Genomic DNA, 16,244 nt, shown 5'->3' with positions numbered 1-16,244 from the left:
ACTAGAACCCTAATTTCTGAAACTGATTTGGGCAGAGTGAAATACAATCACTCCTCCCATTCTTCCTATCAGATTTCAATAATTAGAAGTTGATTCATTCACTCACTCACATAATCAGTTTTTTTAGCAGTAAAGTTCAGATGCAAAAGAATTTTGTATTGGTTAAACAGCGAGATTTCATCAAGCTTGGCGTTATCCGGAACCAAAAGAACTGACTTCTAGTTCAAGTATTTTCTTAGCATCACGCACAGGTATCCGCAGAATCAAACGCTTTTGACAAAATGACGTTAAGTAGTATTACAACGTGAAAAGGCAAATGACCAAAGCGGTGCAAGCTTGGCCCTTTTATACATACGTCCAGCATCACAACGCAGGTACAAGAGGAGCAGAGCTTATGAATGGGATCACATTAAGCCAGTTGCAGATGATTTAGAACCAATTATTGGCTCTGATTGGGAAGGAATCTACAGCTCAGAAGTAGGTGTGCCACAAGTCTAACTTACATTCCTATCATCTCCAAGTAAAAGATAAGCAGCACTGTGTATTTAAGACTGTGAAAAATCTTTGCTGCGGAGCCAAAAGAGCCATGATAGGTTATAAAGTACTAGACGAGACACAGTTGACCCAGCACACGGGCCGGCAACCCGCGGCTCTGGAGCCGCATGCGGCTCTTTGAGCCGGCTCCAGCGGCTCCCAGTCGCCCGGTGCGCGCGCACCACTCCGAACGGGAGGAGGTGCGCGCGCACCACTCCAAAGGTTGTCGCTGGCGTGCAGGGGCGTCTACATGTATCCACATGTGCGCATGCGCAAAAAACATTTTGCGCATGCGCAAAACATTGTTTTATGCGCATGCGCGTGCGTGGATGCACGCACGCGGCTCCCACTTTTTTTATCCGTGATGGAACCGGTTCCCAGTGGCTCTTTTGCTTTTTCAGGTTGCCGACCCCTGACCTAGCATAATATACATTTCTATACAGAATGCTATATAATACTGTACAGGTTCTGCTGTAACATATAACAGTGCCCTTTCATCCTATTGTTATGGAATCATATCTACACTGTCGGACATGCTTGAACCAACATTGCTGTCTTTGGAGACAACCGGATAAGCATCTTTTAAATTAAAAAAAAAGACAAACTGAGGATTCATCTATAGTTACTAAGGCATAAATGTATTATTCCCAAAATTTGTTCCCTCTACTTGAGGCTTCCCAATACAAAAAACTCTGCAGCAGATTCAAATATGAACGATGGCTTCATCTTCTTGACCCACTTTCTTCTTCTGTAAGCCCTTTTTTTAAAAAAACACCACACAAAACAAAAACAAAGATAGCTGCTATTCTTTTCCTACACCCAATTAGATGCAGTTCATGGCGGGGTGTGTGTGTGTAATTTAAATATCCCTGCATCCTGTGACTCTGATGAGAATCATCTCCTAACTGCAGCAATTAGGAGGGGGGAACAATCTCCCTTGGATGCAATGGGACCTTTTTCTAAGCCTAATTACCAAGCTAGGAAATTGTGTTCAAAATGGCAAATGAGAAGCAGTGATAGAGAAAACGGGGGGGGGGGGGGGGAGAGGAAGCAGAGAGGGAAGCAGAAATATCTTGAAATATGAATAACAAAGTGCAAGAAACAAACTTCAATCAAACATGTGCTGAATTCATGTCTATTAGAAAAGATTGATTACTTTGCCCGGTTTGAACTTAAAACCAAGTCAGATTATGGTGTTTTTTTTTTGGAAGTTTACTTTGGTTTTTAGTCAATTGGCCCATAATGGATACGTGATATAATAATCATATACAATTTTTTCAGGCAACCCATTTTGCATTTGAAGTGCCCTGTTTTGAGTTTGAAACAATTGTTTCAAGAAACAGCAGTTTTACTCTCAAAGAAACCTCTCCAAATTTGAATCAATTTTTCAACTGAAGACAATTCAGACTTGAATAGTTTGCACAGTACTAGTAGGTAACATATACAACCTTGTAGCTTACAGCTACAAGTCTGTGTTACTATGTAAACCTGATCAAAATACCGTATCTCAGATTCTTAAATAATACAGCATAGAACTAGCAATGAAGCAAGCATTAAATGATATTCATCTGCTTCTCCTAATACATCAGAAAACTATAAGCCAGCTATTATTCATTCAATAAAGCTATAACCAAAAACCTGAGCTTCAGTTATTCTACTTTTTACTCAAGATAAAGACTTAAAACATATGCCACCTAGAACAGTGTTTCCCAACTTTAGCAATTTCCAGGTGTATGGTCTTCAATTTTCAGAATCGTCAAATATGGGAGTTAAAGTCTACACATTAGGAAGTCAACCAGTTTTTTTTTATTTTTTTTTATTTTAATTCCATTTATATCCCGCCCTTCTCCGAAGACTCAGGGCGGCTTACAAGCTTAGCAGTAGCCTTCATTCTATGTATATGCCTGCTTATTAGGGCTTTCACACACACCCCAAGCGGCATTATTACAAAGTCAGCTTAATTGCCCCCAACAATCTGGGTCCTCATTTTACCTACCTCGGAAGGATGGAAGGCTGAGTCAACCTTGAGCCTGGTGGGATGCGAACCTGCACTAATTGCAGGCAGCTGGTGTTACTTAAGGAGGCATTGGCCCACTGCTCCACCAAGACTAGTTGGGGAGTTGGGGAGCCAACTCAGTACCTCAAGTAATTGTTACAGCTATGCACTTGCTGAAAAGCCAACAAGAATTGTTGTGGAACATATATATCCTTTATTCAACATATCAACCCTAAATTATTTTTGATCCCCTCATACAATCATTGTTGGATGGGACATATTTGAGTATGAATGAATGAATGAAATTATATTTACCTGAAACCTGCCTCGCTGGAATGATCCAGCTCCAGATTTAGAATGACCAGATACTTTATTCTCTCCGATTGCTTGCTCAGAAAGAGAAATCCAGTCAGGAGCAACATCAGCAGTCATGTCTTCTGTTGTGATTAAAAAAAAAAGGCAGGTGTGTGTGGGGGGGGACAAACACAAAGAAAAAACAAAAACAGGTCGGGTCAGGTAAATCTGTGACCATGTGAACAGTAACAAACAGTACTGCATTACAAAATAAAATTCTAGTATACATGTAGGCTTTTTTTTTTTAAATATCCCAAGACCTATGCTTCTATGTGGAATGAAAAAACTGGTTAATCAAACTGGAAAACAAAGTGGTGACAGATGAAATGTTACACAGGGATATATGGATTTGCAGGAGATGCCCAAATTTTTAAAAAAAAAAAAAAGAAAGGAGGAGGAAGAAAGAGAAACATACTTAAATAAATCAAAACAGATGTTACCTAGTCTAGATCCCTGACTGTAAGCACACTACCTTGCCGGACTTTTGATCTCTTGAAAAAGCTGGTCTGCCGTAGCCTGTATGCCCAGCTTTTTAATTTGCGAGTCCAGGATTTCTTGCTAATAGGGTTTTTGAGACTAGGGCAAGTAAAGCTTAGGCCAAAATATCCACCTCCTGCATGCAGGTGCACAGCTCCACCACTTGATTCTGAAGCAGGACAAGCCGCAGGATTCTCAGGAAATGAAGCCTCCAAGGACATCTCCTGAACAAAACAAGGGGAGCAGGGAAGCAAGGTGAAAAGAAACAATATTTGAATAAGAGGATGGGGGGTGCTTCACAAACCACTTGAGCCAGAAGATTACCTCCTTATTTAATGTTACATCAGCAAATCTCTAAACAAATCTAAATGTCCAATTCCTGCAGACCTTAATTGGTTAAGTGAAAAAAAATTTTAGGAATGCTTAAACCCCGATTTTAAAAACCCCTTTAATTCATTTATTAAATCAATTTCCTGATTTATTTAATTTTACATATAATCAGATCTCTGCTCCCTATTACTATTCACATTCAATCAGATTTCTGTTTCCATTGAAAAACCACATGTCACTAAATTGATGAACAGGGGGGGAAAAACATGTCGGAACCATCTGTGTGGAGTCAATGCTTACCTTTCATTTGCCAGGATCAATGAGGGAAATGAGTTTATACAGGCATTCAGCAATATTCTGTATTTCTTCAGTGGGCAAAACAATTTTCAGCCCCTACCAACCCTGTCAATACTCACATGTCTGCAGAAATCCCTGGGAGCAGAAGTAATAACCCTGGCCTCTTGCCTCATCACTGGCAAGCTATCAGGATGACTTTCGGATGGAATGAGCGCAGCTTGAGGATCGATCTCTTGGGGGGAATTAGTGTCTTGGGTTTCATGTCCTGGGCAGGGAAAAGTATCTTCAGCAGATGAGGAAAAAGGCGATTCCACTGCGCTTTGTGTGTCTTTCTGGCTCTCAGGAGAAGTGCCTGACAAGCTGTGCTCCTGATACAGAAGTGTCCGCAGCTTTTCATCCAGAGTTTTGATATTGTTATCAACAAATTCCATCTTAGGAGGGCCCTCACTGTCTGACTCCAGAATGGATGTGGAGGGAATTCCTTCCTGACTTGGAGTCTGCACCAAAGCAGCTCCTTGCTCACCATTTATTACATGTTCTGCTTCTTCAGTGGTCAAAGTCTGACAAGAGGTTGGTTTGGCTTCAAAGGCTTCTGTGGACAAATTCAACTCATTCACAACAGATGCTGGATGAGGTACATATGAAGATAGGGGAGCTCCATTAGACTGAGTCTCTGCTGGCAAAGGGTCCAGCCAAGCCTCGGAATCGTAAGTAGTACCGTCAGTATTGTCACCTGTAGAGACAGAGGGTAATTTATCCATGCTGCCTTCTGCTTCATGAGAAAGAGCTGAGTGTTCAGGTTCCAAAATTTGGGGTTCAGATATCACACAGTCACTTGTCAAATCCTCTGAGCTGAAAGAAGGGCTAAGTTGGTCGCTAAGATTGTCCACAACTTGTGGACCATCTTTGGGGCTCTCTTCTTTTGTACTTTCCTTTATGCAATCTGTAACAAAACAGATGGAACAACTGAGGCTGACAAAACAAAACTCCAGGAAAAAGCACAGTATTAATAAAAGCTTTAAAGCCAATGTCCACGTTGATTACTACTACTGTCTCTTTTGAAATGTAACATTTCACAGTAAAAGTTCTTTTAAAGATTATTACGACCAAGGGGGAGATGGCTTAAAAAAATTCAGATGTCGCTATTTTTAGATTTGGTTAGGAAATTAAGCCCTACGAATCCGTAACAGAAGATCCTCAGCAGAATTGCTATCCTGCAGATATGTCGCAACCAATATTCCCAGAATTCTCAGCTAGCGTGGCTCATGGCATTACAATCCCAACATATTTAAGGGCACCAAGGTTGGGAAAGTCTGGACAAAAAAGGTATCACAGAAAGAACCCAGAGAGAAACAATGAAATAACAAAAACTCAAATTGAGGTGATAAAATCTGGGGGTGTTTTTTCTTTTAAAATGTTTATTTTTAAGCTACGTCTCATTAAGATGCTTTGATTAAAAATAATAAAAAACAGCAAAATAAAAACTAAAAGGATGGGTTGGGAAGGGAAGGGAAAGAAAACAAGATCACATGAACAATAACATTTAAAGTCTGGGCAAATAAAGGTTGTTTTTTAAAAATTATTTCCAATTAATTTATTAAGATGGAACAGTCATTGTTTTATTAAATATATGTGTAATGTTAATTATTATAAGAGAGTGATATATTTATTTCTTGCCCAACCCTAATCCTAATGAAATCATTAATTTTCTTCATCAGGGGTGATATGACACAAATTCAGTATTGAACTGAATAAGGGTGAAGCTGATTATGCTGTGTTCTTTATTAAAACATGAAGATTTGCTGCAGGTATTAAAGCTGATTTTATATAGTTTGTGGTGTCACTCTTTATGACTATCCATTACCATACTAATCTAAGAAAAAATAAAGTAAAAAATGGCAAAGTTAAGTCTGTCACCATAATTATTGTGCATGAACCAATAAGGCCACAAGCACTGTTTTTTTTAAGAGTGACTGAAAAGAATGGTAAAAAAATGTGACATTTCCATCAAACTTCAGAAAAATGGAAAACATCAGCACAAAATATAAACACAATCACTTTAACGTAAGAGTAAGAGGCTGGGATCTCAAAAAGCAAGCAACCTCTATTAACTGATTGGCTATCCCCAAAGTAATGAAGTATTTTCCTATGAAGGTATTTATAGGAATATATCTTCATAGGAAAATACTTTTACTACTATTTTTCCCCCAAAATAATTTGCTTTCAAAATGGGAATGTGATCACAGGGCAGAGAAGGCTTTCTGTAAGTTTGTTTAATCTTTTGGGGTATGGGACGTGGTTTCAAATTCAGATTGCCTTCCTTCCAAGTAAACGCAAAATAGTGAAAAGGAAGATTCTCAAATGGTCTGCTGTTCTTCACCGCCATTCACCTAACACTTCGCAATTTGAGCCACTTTTATTTAAGCACAGCCCAGTTCCAAAAACATCCTGATGTTATACTACAGCAGAAAAATCTGCAATTTCCCCCCCCCCCTAAACCGTATACAGTATTCACCTGTGGTCTGACATCCCTGAACACTTTTCATGGACTCTGTTGGGGTACAAGACACCTGGGTTTCTCTGTTCTTTATCGTTTGGTTGATGCAAAACCTCCAGCGGCCAACAGGGGATGACTGGGGAGCAGCATCACCTAAAAGGAGAGAGAGGCAAGCAGGGAAAAATCAAGTCATTGTTTTTACAAGTACAAGAACAGCACTGCTGTTGCAGAAAAGGAATCTTAAAAGTAATACGATAGACGATCAGTAGGGCTAATCCAAAGATCTGGATTTGAAAGGGGAAAGCTGACTTGCAAATATGCATGGGTGCTCATTTCACCCTTGTTGATAACAGCACGTGGAAAGACTTGTTTTTCCTGAATTTTCATGATTGCTGCTCCAAGAGCCTAAGAAAAATTGTGTTTTATTTAAGAAGTTAAAATGTCCAATATGTACATACACTGATGTACACTTTGAATAATTTTTCCCCTTCAAGTCTGGATCACTATAATCCAACTAATTAGGATTCCTGTGTTAGGTGATCATCCTTAATATTAGGATTAGAATTAGGATTAGAGTTATTAGACATAAGGGAACCCTAAAGGGTATGCATCTGAGTAAATATTTGTTTACTAAGTATTTACTTAGTCTGACACTGTGTGAACGGTGGACTTTCCTCCTTCATGGTTTTTTTAAACAGTATTTAGATGCATTTTAAAATATGAAAGTAGTGTTCCTTTAGAAGCCATTAATGAAACAGAAAAACCTTTCTTCTTTTCCCTCTCTTTTCTGTATAAATCAATTATTCAAAATTATCCATCTTCTGGCTGACAATACACACACCTTTGTTTATTCATGTTAACGTATTAGTTAATTCAATTTAGAGACCACCGAACTCCATAGGAAACTAATTCTGGGTGATTTACAACATTAACTGCAAGAAAACAATACGATGAGACCAAAAATTGTGAATATCTGGAAGAAAGAGGATACCTAATTGGATAAAATTCTACAGAGGCTTGATACCACCCTATCCCAAAGCCTCAATTGAAGAATGTTCATTAGTAAAAACGATGCTTCTCAGGCCATATTTCAACCATATTTATCATAAATTGCATACACATCTATGAAATCTGCATTATGTGATATATCTGTGCTTTGTTTGTCTTTATTAAATGTACATGACATATTGATCCTGCTTCAGTAGAACCATTTTGTATTAATTAACTTTATTAATTTGTACTATTATTTAATTTCAACTGAAACAATAGTACTGCTGAAGCGTCAGACAGTAATCATGAGTTTAATTTCCATGGAAAGACAGTCAAATCAACAAGGAATATGTGTGTGTGCGTGTGTGTGTCTACACACACACGTAATCAATAAAATAGATTATTAGTAAATTCAATAGATTTCCTTTTAATTAAGAGTTTTATTCTTTCTCAAGAGAAAGCTCTCTGATACACATCTGGCTTGCATGACATATTTCTATTTTATCAAAATTTAATCACTTAACCCAGAAAAAGATCCATAACTTTTATTCACACCACACAGACTGAAGGATTAGGATCCAAAGTGCTGTATCAAGCTCCACCAAGGTTTAAACAAACCAAGTAACTATCATAATTTGCTTTTCAAAGCTCAATATATTTTGCAACCCTCTTCACATATGATAAGAAATACTTCTGCTTTATAAACACAACCAATTATCACTCAACTCAGTCTTCCCCAACATGCTAAATCTATCTCCCCAAACTGACAGCCAGGACAACAGATGAAAATTTTGCAAGTTGTATCCTAACATTTATTTAGTAGCTTTATTGGCCAGCTCAACCCAAAAGAACTATAAATACTGCCAAACAGCTCTACAGAAAACCAGATTGTGATTGACTATGATAATGTTTGAATTATGGAATGTTGGATTATGGCCAGAATCATAAGCATTATGATCCTCTGGGGACCTAAAAGACATGCATGTTAGAATTGTGTGAAATTACAAAATAAAACAAAACAAAACAGATGCTTAGTTTGAGAACAATAATAAAACTGGCATTGTTCTGTTAATGCAATTATTGAAACAAAATTAAGATATCAACCATATTTGAAACTGACTGATTTTGTATCATATAGAGCAAAGGTATCAAACTCGCCACATCACGTGACACAACGTATCGCGACTTTTTCCCCCTTGCCGGAGCTGGGCATGGCTTCCGCATGATGCATCTGGCCTGCAGCCTGGCAAATTGACACCTCTGATATAGAGGATCACAATACATAGTTCACACTAGACAACCCATAACCCGTTGGGTCCTTGTTTCAGAGATAATTTGTTAAAGAGAAAACAGAACAACCAGGAGTGGGCAAAAAAGCAGTGGGGTTGTGAGTGATTTTGGACTTCCTGCCGGCTTCTCCATTAAGTTTCCTTGTAGGAAATGGCAAAGAATATCAGAATCCTTCCTTCCTTCCTTCCTTCCTTCCTTCCTTCCTTCCTTCCTTCCTTCCTTCCCTCCCTCCCTCCATTTGCTTTCCTTCCTTCCTTGTTTCCTTCTTGATATTAAGTGCAAACTAAAATGATCATTCCATGTTTGGACACAGCATTGCAATGCTGTAGTAGTGCTCCCTGTGGTAGCTGCGAGCAGGACATAGTTGTCCTGGAGCAAGACCTAGGGGAAACTATGATACAGGTCTTGCATGATGCTGTCCATGATGCGAATTATCAGCAATGGAGATAATGCCAAACCTTAGTGCATGCCAACTTTCACAGGAAAGTTGTCAAAAGGCTGGTGGCGCATCTAACTCGGCTGGCTGGCATTATGACCCATTTTATGAGTAGCTCAGGCACACCATGGTCACGTACTTCACATACTTCAAATTCATGCCATTGATAGCTTTGATAACCTCTTGAGATGTATAGTCACATGCAGGACTGGGCCAATGTTAGATGAGCCAATGGGGATTTGCAAGTGTGGAAATCTGACATCGGAGATTTCATCAAAGTGCTGCTGCTCCTAGCCTTTCAAGATTAAGCTTGCCCTGCCATCCATTTTTATCCTTAATGCACATGTAGTGGTTGATGTCTTTTGCTGCCTTGGCGTTCATTTTCACTAGTTAATACAAGTGGTCCTTGACATACGACCACAACTGAGCCTAAAATTTCTGTTGCTAAGTTTCTTAAGTGAGTTTTGCCCCATTGTATGACTTTTCTTCCCACGGTTGTTAAGTGAATCACTGCAGTTCTTAAGTTAGTACCATGGTGGTTAAGGTAATCTGGTTTCCCCATTGACTTTGCTTGTCAGAAGGTTGCAAAAGGAGATCATATGACCCGGGGACACTGCAACCTTTGTAAGTATGAGTCAGTGGCCAAGCATCCGAATTTTGATCATGTGACCATGGGGATGCTGCAACAGTCATAAGTGTGAAAAAAGGTCATAAGTCACTTTTGGAAATGCTGTTGTAACTTTGAAAGGTCACTAAATGAACTGTTGTAAGTAGAGAACTACCTGTAGATGTTTTTCTCACCTCCCGTGGTGGACTGCAGTACGTATAAGTCGTGATAGGAGACTGGCTTTAGTGGTGCAAGAGCTTTCTTTGCCAGTGTTCTTAAATGAATGAATGAATGAACCTTTATTGTCAAAGTACAACCATGTGTACATTGAGATTGGCTGAGCCTCCCCTCGTGCCCCCACCCCCAACTCACAGAAGGGAGGCTCAGCCTATCTCAATGTACACATGGTTGTACTTTGACAATAAAGGTTCATTCATTCATTCTTTCATTCATTCATTCATTCAAGAAGAGTGGCAAAGAAGTGAAGAAGTGAAGTACTTCTGCTAGTTTCTGCTCTTCTTCTGCACCAACCATTTCTGGTATTCCATCTTCTTTTCCCATACTTTCTGCACTTGCTCCAGTCAGTCACATCTGCTTGTTGATCTGATGTTATTCAGATAGTGTTATTCTTAGCGTTATTCTCACTAGGAGAGAATATTCTCTATTCTCGGGGAGAGTGGAGCACTAGAAAGCAGTAGCAGTGGCGTAGCGTGGGGGGTGCAGGGGGGGCCGGCCGCACCATCTGGGGGGGGGCGCGCTCGCACTGAGCTGCTCAGGGAGCCCCAAGGGCTGCACAGAGTTGGCTTGGCTCCGCTCTCGAGCTGCTCTTTCTTGCAAAGCGAAATGAGTCCGGCAGGTGAGATGGGCGGCCACATAAACTGAATAAAATAAATAGAAGCGGCCAACTCTCCGCCCAGGCTCAGGCCAACCGCAAGCACCCCGCAGGCGCCCTGGCAGGTTTGGCCGAGCGAAGACGGACCCGCTGGCCGGCCGGCCTAGCTTCGTGCGCATGCGTGGCTTTATTTAGCGGGGCTCACGTGCGAGCTTGAATGCAGCGGCTCTTGCAGGTCGGAGCCCCGCCCAGCCACCCTCGAGAGGGACCCGGAAGCATCCCGCATGCGCGCGACTCTTCTTGGAAAGTCTACGCCGCTGCGGGGCGCGTCTTTTCAGCAGTGCCGTGACGTCACCGCCCGCCCGCCCCTCTATTTCCGCTTCCGGTTGCCTTGCCCCGCCCCGGGTGCTGACAACCCACGCTACGCCACTGAGCAGTAGAGAGCAGTCCATGCGGCATCAAGCGAGCCTGTGGTGACTGGAGGAAACATAATATGGTTAATTAGCCACCTTGTGGTCTGGTACTTTCCACCACCTGATTTCCTCTGCATCTGTCATATTGTCGCAATTCTTCGCATGCTTGTGGATCTTCTTATTGGCAACAAACATCCAATTTTGTTGTGGGGCGATTATGTCCATAATAGTGGGAAACTTGTGTCATTGGCTGAGGACAAGTCAATCCGGCTGCTGTGGTCACTGCTTGCATAGGTGACTGAATATGTTTTGAAAAACACAAAATAGCAGGGTTGGAAGGGACCTTGAAGGTCTTATAGTCCAACCCCCTGCTCAAACAGGAAAACCTATACCCTTTCAGACAAATGGTTGTCCAATCTCTTCTTAAAAAACTCCGGTGTTGAAGCATCTACAACTTCTGGAGGCAAGTCATTCCACTGGTTAATTGTTCTCACTGTCAGGAAATTTCTCCTTAGTTCTAGGTTGCTTCTCTCTTTGATTAGTTTCCATCCATTGCTTCTTGTCCTGCCTTCAGGACATGTTGGTTGGAGAATAGGTTGATCTCTTCTTCTTTGTGGCGCATTGGTAATGATGAAACTGTTTGCTTCAGAAAAATCTAGGACTTTCTGCCCATTATTATTTTGCATAGCATATCCTTTGCCACTGTTGCAACTGTAGCCTTCCTGAAATAGTCCAACATGTAGGTTTAAGTCACTGCAGAATAGTAGCAGTTTTCCTGTGGGCATGCAAATACACTATCCTATAGTTCCAGTCAAAACTATTTTTTTCCTTCTTTTTCACATCCAGCTTGTGAGGCTTAGGCCCAAAAAAACCCATATCATCGATGAACAGGGTTGATCACAGTTGATATGAGGTGACTGGAGTATCAATGGACCTCAGCAACATGGCTGCACAGATCAGCTATAATGAAGCCATGGTGGCGCAGTGGTTAGAACGCAGTATTGCAGGCTAACTGCTCACATTGCCAGGAGTTTGATTCCTTCGATCCTAACTAGCTCAAAGTTGACTCAGCCTTCCATCCTTCCGAGGTGGGTAAAATGAGGACCCAGATTGTTGGGGGAAATATGCTGACTCTGTAAACCACTTAGAGCTGTAAAGCACTGTAGAACAGTATATAAGTCTAAGGGCTATAGTAGTGTGGCTATAGCATTTGTGGCAAATTAGCTAATATCCTTCCTGGTCATGGGACTTTTAAGTTTTTCCAACACATTTCTTGTATGCACACAATACCCATCTTACATTGCTTCAGCATTTCTGCAAGCTAACAAGTGCATCCAGTCAAGGTGTCAATGTTCTTTGTGGCAATGTGTAGTGGTTGTATATTTTGTATTTAGAATGGAATTCTGATTTGTGTACTAGAATCTATTAAAGTGAAATTAAGTTCTAAATATTTTTTGTTACTCTCATATAGAAGAAAATGCAAGAGTGCCTAAAGCTGATTCTACATTCAAACTGAGTTAGTCTAAAAATTTCTCTTTTTAGGATAAATCTAGCAAAGTACTGTTTATTCCTACTAGATCAGCCTGCTAGCTAGCTATATGATCCTTGAGAAACTGTCAAGTGAATATAAAGAATTTGGTTTACTGGGCCACTAATTTTTCCTACTGTCATCACTCAGAATCAATTCAGCTTATTGTAAATGTCTCCTTAACAAGGGCAGTTTAAACAATTTTGGGTGGGAGGGGGTGGGAGGTATAATCTTAAAGAGTTGGTAGTGAATACAACCTATGTGTCTATGAGGCATACCTTTTACCAAATGGACTCTAGTTTTCTAACGTTTCTTAATTTTCTTAAAGGTCCACCAAGCCAACTCTAGAAATAATGCTAATATAGCAACACTCATTAGGAGCTCATTATTTACCAGTCTTCCACCTATGATAATGTCATTAAAATGTTTAGAATATTCCAGAAAAATCAACAGGACTGCTGAAGAGAGACAACTATTGACTCTCTGCAGCAGTCCAGAGAGTCAAAGATATAAGGGGACTTGAAAAGACAAAAATAGAAAGAGCTGTGAATAGAACTTTGCCAAAAATCTACTATGTTCCATAGATTCATTTTAATATAAGGATGGTTTTAATCTTATGAATTTCAGAGTGTTGCTTTGGTCCTGCAGGGTTAAATGTTTTAAAATAGTTACTTACTGCCACTTTGAGTAGATGCTGGGTTTATCTGAACTTGTTCAGAAGATCCTGCCTGAATTAAAAATGAATAGATAAATATAAAAAGGGAGTTTCCCAATATAAGTACACATCTTTCCAGAAAACTGGCATTACTAAAGAAGCTAAACTTACTTGGCAGCTATTTGGATCAGAAGGAGCAGATTCCATGCCAGCGGCTCGTTCTTCAATAGGAAGACTAGAAATGATGTCTTGTGCCTGGCAAACAATAGCTCTCAGTTCATCAACAAATTTATCCTTCTCATTTTCCAATACAAAATTATCTTCAACCTGTTAAGTGGGAAAGGCAAGAGGGGTGGGAAAAACAGGATAGAAGATATGGATACAAACCTTATTTTGTTCTTCAAATTCTGGCTATCACCATTCCAACAGGCTGTAGAAAATTAGATCTCACCCACAAATATTCACATTCCAAATATTCAGTTATCACAAAACATTGAAAAGAATATTAACCTTGAAAAAGTATTCTAAAAAATGTACTGAAGTTTTATTTCTCAATAATGCTAATGTTCGTTCCTTTATGAAATGCCATCTCTTCTCACATGATGCCAGTGTACAGTTCTTCTATTGCATTTTGTACTAGTGGAAAAACTGCAGCTTTTTGAAATACTAATATCCATCATATCCACCTGATTTTTTTTTATTTTTCTCTTACAAAGCAAAATACTAAATCTCTAATCTCTGACATATTTTTTTAATTTATACAAATGCCTCTGGGAACCATCTGGGGGATTAGAATTATGGTAAGCAGGAACATCTATTTGTCTCCTGATGAATGCATGGTTTGTGATTAGCCTTGGACACCATGCTGTCAATTTTGTAAATATACCCTAAGTGATCTCAATATTTCAATGACTTCAATAATCGATCAATGATAGTACATACATATTTAGAAGCAATACCCCTATAATTCTATATATATTTCTATAAATGGTCACCTGAAAGTACGTCCCATGTGATGAAGTAGCTTCTAAATAAATAAATAACATCCATAATGCAAAGTTAGTTTTCAAATATGGCATGTATATGCTTTCGAAATCTCCTTCCACTAATTTAAATGTAGGCTCTGCCAGTTGGCCTGGAGACCCAATGGGGAGCATCACAACTGGAGGTAGCTCTACTAGACTAATTAACTGACCTCACCTCCCCCCTGTGCTTCCACACCTTTTTTAAAATTCATTTTATTGTATTTTCCTAGTTTAATATTTCATCACTGCTATTATTATGTTTGATTTTTTAAAATTATTTTTTTCCCTTTTTTTACTGTTGTAAGCCCCTCCCCTCCCCCGAGTAGCCCCATGACAGGATGGGCAATGAATAAATTTAACAAATAAAAAAATACTTAGGACTAAAATATGAATTATATTACTAGTCTAAAGGAAACTAACAACTTTCAGAGATTCCAAATCTGATGTTTCCAAAAGTAAAGTACAGCCACATATTTCTATCCTTTATTCTCAGACATTTCTCTAACAGACCCCAATCCTCTCCATTTTTACACTCTTGCCCCAAAACCAGTATCAAAATTAATTCTCAAATAAATAAACTGTAGACACATGAGCCGCAAAACAAAGATTTGGCCTTAGGAGACTCTATTTAATTTGAGAAATATTATGAAGAAGCAGGGGACTTGCATTTGAACTATAGAGCATCTAAATAATTTTTAAAAGTTTGAATGCCACTAGTAAGGAATTATCTACTTTGAAGCAGGGCATATGTAACTTGCCATGTAATCAGCTATGTCCTCTGGAGCATCTCCATCAACATCAAATTTAAATGTAACCATCTTGTTGTTATGCGTTTCAAGTTGGCACTCAACAGTATTGTCTCCAGATGTTGACACCTGATTGAACAACAACAGACAAAGGCAGAATACATCTTTTCTTTACAAGCACCAAAGATACCGTATACTTTGACACCAGTTCCGTAAAATCACATGACCAGTTCAACAACAAAGCACGATTAATTCCCTTTACTATGGCAAGGCTCAGCCTAGTTCATAATTTTTGTTTCAATGTACGTTGAAATACATACATTGAATGTGAATGTAGTAAAACTGAAATACATAAATGCGTTTCAATTGTACTATATCGTTAGAATTCTCTGGCACTTATCATCGGTAGATGGCAAATTCAACCTCCAGGAAAGAATTAGGATTCATAGGAAATCGCTTTATCTTTTACTGAATGAAACAGTGTGTCAGTAGAGGGAAACTAGCTGGTTCTGCTCTTTCTATAGTTCCTAATGTTCACATGTTTCTGAAATATTGCCTGTGAATTCGAAGTGATTGATTGAGCCAAAGTACTGGTTCTTGATAGAAAGAGAAAATAATTCACTGCCTACAATAAAATGTAATGTGATTTGTCTTGTTTTTGCTTAGCTATGAGTGTACCCAAGCACTATGGTTTACAAAACATGACTTCTTCCTTAATTTAATGTACAAATTCAGCCAATTGTGAGTCAATTAAAATTGGTCACTGTTTCATACAGTCAATATGTAGAACCCACTTTACGGAATGCATGGCAACATTAAATCACTGATTTAACTGCAAGCAACAAACAGAATTGTAAAAACATTAGTGCTTAAGCTCAGTAAACAATCTCTAAAGTTGGTGTTGTCACAAGATTTGAAGATATGCTTTTATGTAACCCTGTTCCTCTTCTACATCCTGTTCTCCAGGATCATGCAGCATTTTGGAACTAGTGAATTATTTGTAATTTTGAAAGGGTGTCACGAGCACTGTCAGAAAATGGTGATTAAAGGAGGATTTTGCCTACATATAAATTGGGACCTACTATAGAACGGCCAGTCATAAAACAGTTAATTATTAGATAAGTTTGTCTTGTACTTCTCAAAGTTACCTTGGGCTTTTATTCTAAGCACATTCCAAGCAAGGCACTGGCGTGCAGTTGCTCACTGTTTTTATTTATTAAGTATTCCTGTAAGTGCT

General features: G+C 39.3%; 1 protein-coding gene across 2 annotated transcripts in view; it reads right to left on the bottom strand.

Moving 5' to 3' along the window:
• Positions 1 to 16,244, bottom strand: part of WNK3 (WNK lysine deficient protein kinase 3) — a 90,100-nt gene that overhangs the window by 13,065 nt on the left and 60,791 nt on the right. For both annotated transcript variants that reach the window (XM_081320366.1, XM_081320367.1), the window contains 7 exons: positions 15,020 to 15,136; positions 13,408 to 13,563; positions 13,258 to 13,309; positions 6,504 to 6,638; positions 4,108 to 4,931; positions 3,495 to 3,585; positions 2,846 to 2,967 (listed from right to left, as the gene is read on the bottom strand). In XM_081320366.1, coding sequence (XP_081176492.1) covers positions 2,846 to 2,967; positions 3,495 to 3,585; positions 4,108 to 4,931; positions 6,504 to 6,638; positions 13,258 to 13,309; positions 13,408 to 13,563; positions 15,020 to 15,136 — 1,497 coding nt within the window. The remainder of the gene's footprint in view (positions 1 to 2,845; positions 2,968 to 3,494; positions 3,586 to 4,107; positions 4,932 to 6,503; positions 6,639 to 13,257; positions 13,310 to 13,407; positions 13,564 to 15,019; positions 15,137 to 16,244) is intronic.

Source organism: Vipera berus, assembly GCF_964194415.1.
Source record: "Vipera berus genome assembly, chromosome: 2".
NCBI classification, from domain to species: Eukaryota; Metazoa; Chordata; class Lepidosauria; order Squamata; family Viperidae; genus Vipera; species Vipera berus.
Note: the sequence above shows the minus strand (reverse complement) of the source record. Positions and strands in the feature narration are given on the sequence as shown.